The sequence below is a fragment of the Esox lucius genome, chromosome 6 (genome assembly GCF_011004845.1).
Source record: "Esox lucius isolate fEsoLuc1 chromosome 6, fEsoLuc1.pri, whole genome shotgun sequence".
NCBI classification, from domain to species: Eukaryota; Metazoa; Chordata; class Actinopteri; order Esociformes; family Esocidae; genus Esox; species Esox lucius.
Genome location: NC_047574.1, coordinates 3,890,295 through 3,902,012, shown reverse-complemented (window position 1 = coordinate 3,902,012; position 11,718 = coordinate 3,890,295). Strand labels below are relative to the sequence as shown.

Genomic DNA, 11,718 nt, shown 5'->3' with positions numbered 1-11,718 from the left:
AGGGGTGTTATGTCAATTTACGGATGATTTGGTGGTGTTATGTCAATTTATGGATGATTTAGGGGTGTTGCTGGGTAGACAGTCAGATCGACAAGACCAGTCTGTGTCCATGCAAAAAATTATTTGTATACAGCATGGCTGCCGAGTTTCTGGGGATCTACTATCCTATAGGTTTTCTCTCTAACTCTAATTTAGCACACCTGATTCTAATAATTATCTGGATGAAAAGCTTGGTCATGTTAGTCACAAATGGGGTTGAAGAGAAAACCTACAGGACAGTAGATCTCCAGGAACAGGGTTGGGCAGCCCTGCAATACAGGCTATAATGAGTGTGTGTTTTGTTGCATTGGTATGCATCCAACTTGTGTGTACTCCTTTGTGTGTGTCCGCGTGTGTGTGTGTCCGTGCGGAATCTGTGTGCCCCAGACAACAGACAGCCTTCCATGGGTTTATATAACCAGGCGAGGTCAGGTGGAGGCAAAATGACTCTGACCACATTATATGTAAAGTTGGCGGAAATTGCAGGGTTGGGAAGACTTAAATAGACCAGCACAGTAGTAAACATGCTGTTAGCTGAGCAGCTGCCTTCCACAACACTCCCTTCTAGCGTCTTCCTCGAAAGCACACACACACACACACACACACACACACACACACACACAGAGAGACAACCTTGCTGTCTGTGTCTGAGTGTGTGTCTGTGTGTGTGTGTCTGTGTGTCTGCCTGAGTGTGTGCGAGTACAAGCACATGGTCCAAGGCAGAACCCAAGAAGAATTAAAAAAGGTGTCTTTGCTCAATCCAAATCCTTCTCTGACTGTATAAAACCAATGAGTCATTATTATTACATAGATGTGTGCCACAACCCTCAAACTGCCAAGTCTGCTGTACTGATGCTCAAAGACCAGACTCTTGTTTTGGCTTTTTTTTATAGCCCTATGAAAATGAGAAGTGATTACAGTAGTAGGCTACTGTTGAGTGCTAACATAAGAGGACATTAGTTGTATGGCAAAATCTGAATCATATACACTTTTTCAAATGTCCATTTGTAAGTATATTGCTCTGGGCCCTAAAGGGATAGTTCACACAAATAACACATTGAACGGATTGTGAGACTCAACAAAGGTCCTTATAGATGACTGGGAACATGGTGCATGGAGAATGGTTATATTGACCACATTACTAGAATCGGATTTATTTCACAAATACCACATAATCATGGTACTGATATAATTGTATGCTCGTCATGTTAAAACAACTCTAAGGGCCTTAAATGCAAAAATGCTAGCATTTAGAAATGACGCCAGAGAAACTAAACCGAAGCATGGGTTCCTAGCATACCTGTTTTCTCTAGACCGCCTACAGGTTAAGGAAACCAATGTACCATTTAGTATTGGGGGAACTAGCTTCACTGTCTGTGTCTTTAAATCGGATTGAGATTTCTCTTTATAAATCAGTAATAGAAGGCTACACAGAAAAATATTTCGACAATGTCCCCTTACGGTAAACCATAAACAGTTCAAAAGACAATGGTCAGCAAAAAAAAAAAAAAGGATTGCATTGAAAATATACACTTGTCGATATTCAGTTTACTTGTACAGCAATATGACAGTCACAGACATTGTGATTTCCACGGAAATTAAAAAAAGGATTTAACTTAAGAACAGAACATTTAAACCCATCCTGCTAACGAACTGACGCCCAATTCATGACCTAGTGGACTACTTTCACCCTCACATGGTCAAAGCTAGTGCACTATATATGGAAGAGGGTGCCATTGAAACCACCCCCCCCAGTCTTTCATTGGTCGTCTTCTATAAACGTCAGCCAGGAGGCGTGTCCACAGAGCTAGTGATAAACCTCACACAATTCTGCAAACCAGCTGCAGGAGGAATGTCTGTCCAGTGTTCCAAATGACAGTCTATACTCAAACAGTAGAACACTTATTCTGCCAGTGTGGTGGGTTCGATTCCCATTTGCAGTGAACTAGGACAGAACATTACATGAAAATACATGCGCTCAATGCTGCCACTCTGTCCGCTCAGTGACTAAAATGTAGATTACGTTTACTTTATAAGGCGACACTGTAAACATCGGTTATTGGAGAACGAGACCACACACTCACCTTCGATCTCGGTAACGGCCAACGCTAAAAGCTAATTTAAGACCAAAAAAAAGTGACTTGCTCGTGCAGTCAGCTGCCTAGCCTGTGTGTTCCAGAAACTGACCTGGGTTCAGACAGCAACACAACAAATGATTACCCTCCAGCTGGGCTCAGTGACCCTGCCTTGTGCTTCTCAACCAAGACAATAATTCCAAACACGTCAACATTGCTGATAAGCTACACGTGGAGACTACAGCAAACGCTGAAAGTATTTCGACATGTTTTTCATACTTTTTCTTTAAACCAGGTTTGGCAGTAAAGTGCCCCTCAGATAAACATGAGAAATATATACATTTCCCATTGGTTGCATGTGCAAAAGCTATAGACATTATCTCTCATTCACAACAAAAATTAAATAATATATTAAACTAACAAAATGAATATCCCTTTTTCATGGTAAATGCCTGGGGAAGGCAAGGTGAACATTTTGGAATTTCCTTGCCAGAATTCTGCAATCAGAACACACACAGAATCTTAGTACACATTTTCTTTGGTACAAAAACAGATTCAACATTGTAAAACCCATGGCTTGTTGAACAAATAAGAGAGGAAAAACCAAACCTTTTCAGAAAATAAAATTGTTCAAGGACTCAGATTTGGATTGTAAAGTTAGATTTGGTATGGAGGGAAACATGTTCAAATCACATGCATTGGTTGTACGTTTATGAAGTTTTCTGTAAAACGATGTCTCTGTAAAACGATGTCTCTGTAAAACGATTTAGGAGAGCAGTAATAATTTTTTTCATTACACACAAATGTGTATTTGTCCCTATATCCTGGAGTGTAACACTATTGTTTGACATCTACTGTTCCTATCTATTATCTAATAAATTAAAGTCAAATACAGCCCAATAAATATCCTTACAACAATGTCTTCATAATCGTATCCATTTGTCCACTTTGCCAAGCTCCAAGAACAAAGTAATCATACCTATGAAAAATCTTGCACAAACATCTTTTCTTCAATCAAACTGATAGACTTGTCCGTCAGCATCGCCTCGCTGTTCACAAACCTGTACCCAAACAATTTCAATGTTGGTCCACAAACCCTTTGCACCACTTCAGCCAGTTTGTAGGGTATACTGAATCTCCATTTCTCAACCTGTTCCGAGGAGTTCTTCTGTGTGGAATAAACTCCACTGGCCTCATTGGAAGCCTGGGTGTTCTGTAGAATCCAGTCCTTCACCTGAGGAGTGAATGGTATCCCGGTGAACTTGTACATCTCCGCCGCCTTCCTCATAGGGAACCTAGCGATATCCTCGTACCTTACCAGCATGTACCTCCGCCTCAGCCACGTCGGCTGGCTCAGACCCATCTCCGCGGACATCCGAATGTTGTCGCAGTTTCCCTTCAGCTTCCTCACCTCGTCGTCATCGACGGGCACGTCCCCGTCCACGGCCCACTGCTTCCAGCTTTTGTACTTGGCGTGGAAGGCCACCATGCGTGAGGCGAGAACTGCCCTGGGGTCTCTCACTAGCTGGATGAACCTGACATCGAGACGAGGGTCCTCCGCGAGGGGCCTGAGGGTCTCCAGCTGACGCACACGGACGGACTTGATGGCCCTGTGCTCCTTCTGCAGGCACGACTCGGACGCCATGGTTAGGTTGAGGGGACCACACTTCCTGGTCCTGCAGCGGTAACGCTCAAATACCCTTTTAACAAACGGACTACAGACGGACTCCTCACAGAGGGAGCTGCTCGACTCCCTCCGGAACAGGGCTGTGGTGACGTGGTCCACAGGACGCGGCTCGATGAAGCTCTCCAGGGGGGTGAAGTCACAAAGGAGGAGTCCCTGAAGGACCTCCCTGTAGGCCCGGGCGGCCGCCGTGGCGTTGGTCCCGCCGGTCTCCAGCGTCAGCGATTTCTCGATGTGCCACAGCGGCTCAAACAGGTAGAACATGTTGTCTCCTTGCTGGTTGAAGAACTCACCGACGAAGGAGGAACCAGTCCGTGTGGTGGCCAACAGGAGGATGTGCTTCCGGTTTCCCAGCCTGTGTTTGAAAACAAAATTGTTAAATCTTTTATATATTTACCATCTTTGGTAATCCCTTAACACACTTACTATGACAATAAAGAACTGGACACCGTTATGTTAGCTTCACAATTACGTTAAAGCTGCCTTATGCCGCATTTTCCAATAAAAATATCTGATAATAACCCATGTACCATCAGTTAATGTTAAAAAAAGAGTCTCTGGCAGAGTTTCATGACTGACTTGATCACCACTTCTACCAGGGCCGGGATGTTCGAAGGCATGTACCTCCTTGAAGGTGTGTGAGGTGAGGGCCAATGACCTTCGCCTACTGGTTTCCAATGGAGAGACATGCTGGTCTATTTCTTTACACGGGGCATCATTTAAATGAAGACAATCTCCTCTTTTTAACAGACTGTGATTTTTGCCATGCCATTCCTTGTAATCAAACGCTAGACTAGAAATAGTCAGGAGTTGTGATTTTTTTTAATACTTCCCATTTACCCAGATCACAAATGAGAGAGATTACTGTACATCTACAGCGAAGGTTCGATTAATTTAATTTGATATGGTCTCGCGGTAGTTTTCCAGCTCAGCCAGTGTTCCAGCTCAGCCAGCGTTCTTTTGCGATTTTACAGGTGGGGGGAATTTTGAAGGGTTCTGTTCTCCAGCCTACCCTTATGTTAGCTTCACCGTTGTGTTAGCTTCACCGTTGTGTTAGCTTCACCGTTGTGTTAGCTTCACCGTTGTGTTAGCTTCACCGTTGTGTTAGCTTCACCGTTGTGTTAGGTTCACCGTTGTGTTAGGTTCACCGTTATGTTAGCTTCACCGTTATGTTAGCTTCACCGTTATGTTAGCTTCACCGTTATGTTAGCTTCACCATTGTGCTAGTTTTTGTAATATCTTAACAATACACACACACACACACACACACACACACACACACAGACAGACCTGTTCTCAGTGTAGTTCTCTAGGTGTCTCTTCATGAGGTTGAATGCTGGGTCCAGCTGGCCCAGAAAGGAGGAGCCATTGAGTTTCAGCAGACCCAGGGCTGGGTCTGGAGCACAGTTACTTGGATCTAGAGGCGTCTGGGGGGTCTGTTTTGGGGTGAGCTTATCTGAGACCCTAAAATACATGGACAAATGGCAGTCACAAAACAATGTGTTTAAATTGTATTTATTAATAAATTGTCTGTAAAAAGTATGAAAATAGTTTTATTGCAATAAAAAAACAATATATATTGCAATTAACGGTCAATACTTTATTAATACTACCATTATATAGTGACTTTTCCATACAGTACAGATGTTGGATGAAAAACATGTAATGTGGACTACAATTACTTTAAATTTTTGTAGAGGCTGATACATTTTTCACATTAAACCCCAGCAAGACATTTAGTTGGAAATTACAAACTTAAGAAGCATTGTTCAAACTCAAAATTCCACAGACGCTTCACATTTCCCGAAAATGAAAGGAGAAAGTTCTCAAGCGACACAGCGATCAAATTGAGATTTCCCACCGGTAACACAGACAGCACTGTCAGACTGCGCAAATACTTGAGGCAATTTTGTGAAAGGATTGACCCAAACATGTAGCGGTGATGCTTTTCCCCTACCTGATTAAGACGACAAAATATAGGCCTAACACTCTGTTGATCATGGACGTGGGCTCAATCTCTCACCTGGATATTATGTTGTTTTCCTTCTCAATGATGACAAGTGCCACAATAAAGACAAGGGAGATGGTGTATTTGGTCCTCATTCTGTGATGTAGCGGTGCCACGATATGTTGTTTTCACGGACGCTCCTCGTAATAGCTTCTGCCAATCTTCTCCTGTGCAGACTCCCAGTTGCCTTTTCAAAGAGTCCTCCAGTTCCTTCTTCTATTCCCCATCAGAGGTCGGGCTCCTTCCTTCTGAAACAATTGACATTGGCAATAATGTGCTATCAGTCACCCTCTTTATCACTACAGTAGGATAAACAACACCAAACTTAACTGCCTTTCAAAATGTATATAACAGAAATGTGTACGTTTATACTACAGGTTCTGCTGTAATCTGTTGATAACCAGTCAAACACTGTAACATAGATGCTATAGACTGATGTGAACATCATCAGGGGCAGTGGATCTTATTTCAGAGGGTGTTAAACAGTGTTGTCTGGTGTGTGGGTAAAAGAAAAACAGTGTAATTCTTGCTTGCAGTCAATTGGTGTAGTCGTGGCAGAGCTTAAATATGAGGACCCTTTTTTTCCGGAGACTATGATATCAGTTCTCAAAAGTGTGTGGATGAATAAGTGGTAGAGTGGTTTTGCCGGGTGATATTTAATCTGCCGGGATTCCCTTGTGGCCGTCTAAATTAACCGGGGGTGGGGGTGGGGTCTGCTGGCTACAAATGCCCACCCACCAAGCAAGTGTTGAAAGCTGGTTTCCCTCAAGATAAAACTATGTTTACTCTGACAGAGGCGCTCTTTATCATGACAGTTGAAGTTGAAGGAGATTGTCAGTTTTTGCCGCAGTTTCTCATTTCCAATCTACATGCACAAAGTTTCTTGCTGCGCAACAATGTCCAGTACAGCATGCATGCGAGTGTATTAGACAGCATCATAAATGGGGACGATGGCACGCCAACGACATGTGACATGACCAACACACAGCAGAACACAACCTCCTGGCGTTGAATTCAACAGAAAGGTGTCAGAGTCCCTTTCTGTTGAAGCCCCATTCACAACTGTTTTAAAATAAAAAATGTTGGTGTGTGGCTGGAAATAAATGATTTGTCATTGGTTGGCAGTGATTTGTTTAACCAAGCCCGGCAAGCCACCTCTTCACAGTCCACAACCCCCTTCAGCCAACCAGCTGGTCTTTTATGTCAACGAGCACACTCAACACTCAGAGGTTTGTTCGGAGAAAACTCAAGAGCCCCTCATTGCCAGTGGGTTACTAGTAAGTACGTCCCAGTTTTTACAGGGGGATTACAGGAACCACTCAGAGGCAAATGTAAACAGACATGCTTGCTTGTCACAGGATCATGAATTGTACCCCTTATGAGAGTGATAGCAGGACTATGGAAGGGTACAAACCTGTCTCGGGCCCCAGTGGCATTATTCCTTTTACCATCCACCTCTTTTGATTAGGCACCATGGGCACTTCGTGGGTCACTACTGTTGGCCAGTGACCACAGTCATGCACTTCATGTAAGTAGCTGTATGCCATTTGGAACGCCAGCACACGCACAGTCTAATGTAGCGTCCATCCACTCCAACAGTAAAGTGATGGGCCTAGTTCCAGTTAAAAATATCCCCAGTGTGGCTCCTAAATCTAGATGATTCTAGGTTAGATTTTACAGAACTGTTCAAGCTTTTGCCGTCCTCTGGACCGACTACGGTGGCAACTTTAATATTCCGCCCAAGCGGAGTGGAATTGTTTATGAAAAAGGTGTAGCAAGTTGAATGCTTTCATTTTGTCTGAATTCTGGATTGTCCCTTTAATCCTGGGATATTAGTGAGGGATCATAGCGAAGCAGAATTTATCCCAAAAGTAACCTAATATTATTAATCCTTCAGATGATTGGGCATGAAATCCGCAAAGAGATGTTAAATCTGTCGTCACTCGATTGGATACTTCCAGCTGACTCCATAAGCCAGGCACTGCCTGGGATCAATCCCAGACCACAGACTATGGCCTCTAATCAGAAGTTGTGCTGTAATATTAAACAGGGTGTTATTCGGGAGAGAGTTTTGTCTGTTTTCCCCAGAGGAGGAAATGTCGGTCTCGCCACCTACGTCTTAGATATCTCACAGAGACGAGAGCCTGTAAAGGACCTGGGATCACAGCGCTGTTCCTCCCAGGACCACTTCCACGTCAGACTGTAAAATCCCCCGGGCTGCTTGGGATCCCAGCCACGCAGAGGCCTGGGCAGTCACTCTAGGATTGGAAAATGGTGTTGTGGTCGGTGGCAGTTACACTGGACATGATGAAGGACAAGGTCCAGGTCTCACTCCTAGACACTCTCCCACTTTATCCTTTCTTGATTCCCATCTCCTCTACTAATATTCTACAATTACATGTTATACCTAAAGCTGTGAGTGTAGAAGATGAAATGTGTATTTAAAAGATATACCTGTAATTTAAAACAGGCATAAAAATGTCCTGGACAATATCTTTCTGCTATTAAATGACTATTTGTTTAAATGTGTCAGACTGTAAAACACAATAGAAAACTATTTATACTTAAGTATTTTGTTTCAAACTGATCTGTGATTTATAATCTAAGCAAGCACACACCAATTATCTGAGCTTATTACTCCGTAGCACTGTCCTGTCAGAAAGAATCTTTAAAGAGCTGCCATTTTTAAATATTCACAACCCACTGAGGCATATGACATATTTGATGATCAGCTCATGAAGCAACCACCATCTTCCCATTTATCACCATGTTACAAATGCTTTTAATGGATGCCTCCTACTTTAACGTTCAAAATATGATTATTTTTTTCATCAAAGGGTACTCAAGATGGAAGAACCAGAGTGACAATCACATTTGTATCCATTTCTCTGTGTAGAATTTCAATTAATGCAATCAGCGAAGCTTGAACAACATATGGTTTTATTTTCGGCTGACCTGGCTGGGCAAAGCAGAGTATCAAGAGAAATCATGAATAATTTCACTTTTAAAACAATATTCTGAACGTTTCATTCTCTTTTCCTTGAAAAATGGAATGGAGGTGTACGAGCATTAGCCCCCCATAGGAACTTCAAATGGTACTGTAAAGTGACTTTAACCCAGGGGGCAGTAATCAAAGGTTATCTCCCTCGATGGTGCCTATCGGGTAAGATTAATGACATACGGAAAGAATAGAACTGTAGCTCCATTCTATTCCAGTGTAATGCCCGCAACCGCTACAGCGACACATGCAGTGCGACGCGGCGTGTTTGTGCAGCGCCGTTTCGGGAGAGTTTCTGCACAGTAGCTGTAATAAGCTGTACTGATCAGTTGAGCAACACTGAATGGTCTGCACTGCAATGTCCCTATGACAGATTACAGTGTCTCGCTGTACGGTACAGTTGAGTAACACTGTAGACTGCACTGCAATGTCCCTATGACAGATTACAGTGTCTCGTATTTACCGAGAGCAGCTGAGCACCCTACCCCCCGCGCCACTCTGACATCCCTGGTCATGACATCCGTACCGTCTTGCCAAGTGCAGATCCCCGCAGCTGCTGTTGTCGGCAAGACAATCAAAAGGACTGCGACGGGGATGTGCCGAAACACGCAAGGTTGGCACGCTGGCAAACTTGTCAGACCGGTTTGATACCCTACAAGTGAAATCAGGTAACTGTGGATCACAGTGCAGCAATTTTACACCTAACGCCTCAGACACTCTGGCTGAATTTGGGTGGATGATGTGTCTTGACACGGATGGGCCAGACGGAGCTGCGATATAAAGTAATTGAAAATGAAAAGTTTGGAAGGTCACACTCCATGCCATTTAACTTAAACTCAAGAAATGTAGAACAAATCTCCCTTTTATTCACACAGAATGAATATGCTTCATAACCCATAAGCACCACAAAGGATTTTTCATAATTTTGAGATTTTTTTTTGAATTTGTGTAAGATGTTACATATTTGGCACCCAATGTATTCATCCATAGGAAATGTGATTTGTCAAATCTACAGACAAAAAATCTCAATCAATATCTTTCGGATTAATTACTAAAACAAAATTGCCTTCAATTTAACATTAAATATTCACCAGTAATCAACTGTGAAACTAGAAAAGGCCGTCCTCAAAAACTGAGTATCCATTCAAGAAGGGGGCTAGTCTAGGGAGGCCACCAAGAGGACTCTAAAGGAGTTACAGTCTTCCACGGCTTATTTAGGAGAAAGTGGCCTTTATGGGAGAGTGGCCAAAAGGAAAACACTCACATTAAATCTCGGCTAGAGTTTTAAGTGGAAGAAACTTCTATGCACAAATGTTATGCATTAAAGATACTATGAAGTAAAGATACTTCAAAGTACAAGTCTGATTAATAATGTGAATGAATAATAAAATTGAAAAAATAAAAAATTCTAATTATAACACAACCAGATGTGGAGGGGTCAAAAAAAATTCAGAAGGAACTGTAATTTGCCTGTTTTAGCCAGCTAGCAATAGATGTGAATCACTTTAGCTAGCTAGTTATACTGAAATGATTAATGTTATCCAAAGTTAGTATAATATTGTCATATAGACACAGACTAAAGATTAGTTTGTTCCATGTTATTTCTACCGACATTTTTATAAAAACATAGGCTACTGAACGGAAATGATTCTTCCAATAACACCATAACAGAAGACATCATGGAATTGATGGAATGAATGAAATGAACAAAACCGTTGTTTAAACCCCTAAAACATTGCTCGGCCCTTCCGAAAAACACAGTACCCTCCCTAGAACAAAATTAAGTTCCACACCGTCCTCCATTTTTGACATGACCCACACCCCAATAAATTTCGACCTGCCTCTCACAAAGCATGAATTCCTCACACCGCATTTCGTTAATAATGAATCATTAATAAAGTAATCAAGTAGCCTAACCACGTAATTATGATTGTTCTAACATAGATAAAAGTTGCTAAATATTTGTTACAATTAAAAACCACAATGCAAAACCGGGTTTCATTATGAAGTAAATTAACTTTTAAGTTACAAGTTACAAAAACACTTTTACTTACCATTTGCGGTTGACTCTCAAGCTTGTAACCAAATCGACAGTTCCGCGTTTGATGGGGTCCCGCATGGTCTAGCTCTCCGAAAGCACACTGCCTTATTCATGATCACAATTAAGGTACCTTGTGTGGGGAAAGTTAATAAACCACTCCATGTCCGTTAGGCTATTTCTAATATCCCCAAGATGATTCCATAGATGAAGTAGGCTACGGAAACACGCAGGCAGACTTTTGACATTTAAAAAATACGTTTAGAAAGTAAAAACTATCCCAATAAGCGTGCACAAAAAAAAGCAACTCGAATCAATTAAATAAAATATAAGATAAGGGCAAATGTGTGAAACAGATTGACGGTTATTAAATACAACATTTACGTATCCAAAGTCCAAGAAAAGTGCACGAACTCAAATCATGACAGTGTGACACTTCCACTAGCCTATACTGCTATCGCCAGTCACATGTGAAAAAAGAATGCCCCCAATACAGCCGTCGTAAGTTTTTACATCACCCAATATAAAAAGCTTCTCTCACTCTCCCTCTCTCTCTCTCTCTCTCTCTCCCTCTATTTCTCTCTCGCTCTCTCTCTCTCTTTATATTAGGCTTTTATGTATAATCTCTCTTAATTATACATACAAGTACTTTGGCACGGGAAAAATGCATATAGCCTATGGTCAAAGCAAGTTGAATAGACCCTCAAAATGTTAAACGAGCACTTTCCAAACAAAGTAGATCTCTAAAGTAACACGGGATGTCGGTTCCACATAAGAATATGTGCCGCCACCTGTTGGAATTAGTTTTACACGTGCTTAAGACTTGAGAACAAAAGCAACCTTAGAACTACAAGTCCCATAATTGGAGTCCAAAAT

General features: G+C 42.1%; 1 protein-coding gene across 4 annotated transcripts; it reads right to left on the bottom strand.

The window, feature by feature from the left end:
• Window positions 1-1,569: 1,569 nt before the first annotated feature.
• On the bottom strand, window positions 1,570-11,620 carry chst3a (carbohydrate (chondroitin 6) sulfotransferase 3a). Of its 4 annotated transcripts, none has more exons than XM_020047055.3 (5): window positions 10,859-11,620; window positions 7,923-8,064; window positions 5,822-6,054; window positions 5,089-5,262; window positions 1,570-4,153 (listed from the first exon to the last, which is right to left on the bottom strand). In XM_020047055.3, exons 3-5 carry the CDS (start codon window positions 5,899-5,901, stop codon window positions 3,094-3,096), a joined length of 1,314 nt encoding a protein of 437 aa, XP_019902614.1. In that variant the 5' UTR covers window positions 5,902-6,054; window positions 7,923-8,064; window positions 10,859-11,620; the 3' UTR covers window positions 1,570-3,093. The 4 variants fall into 4 exon arrangements, with proteins under 4 accessions (XP_019902614.1, XP_010867567.1, XP_010867562.1 ...); XM_010869265.5 differs by having other exon boundaries at window positions 5,822-6,051; XM_010869260.5 differs by lacking the exon at window positions 7,923-8,064.
• Window positions 11,621-11,718: the final 98 nt, after the last annotated feature.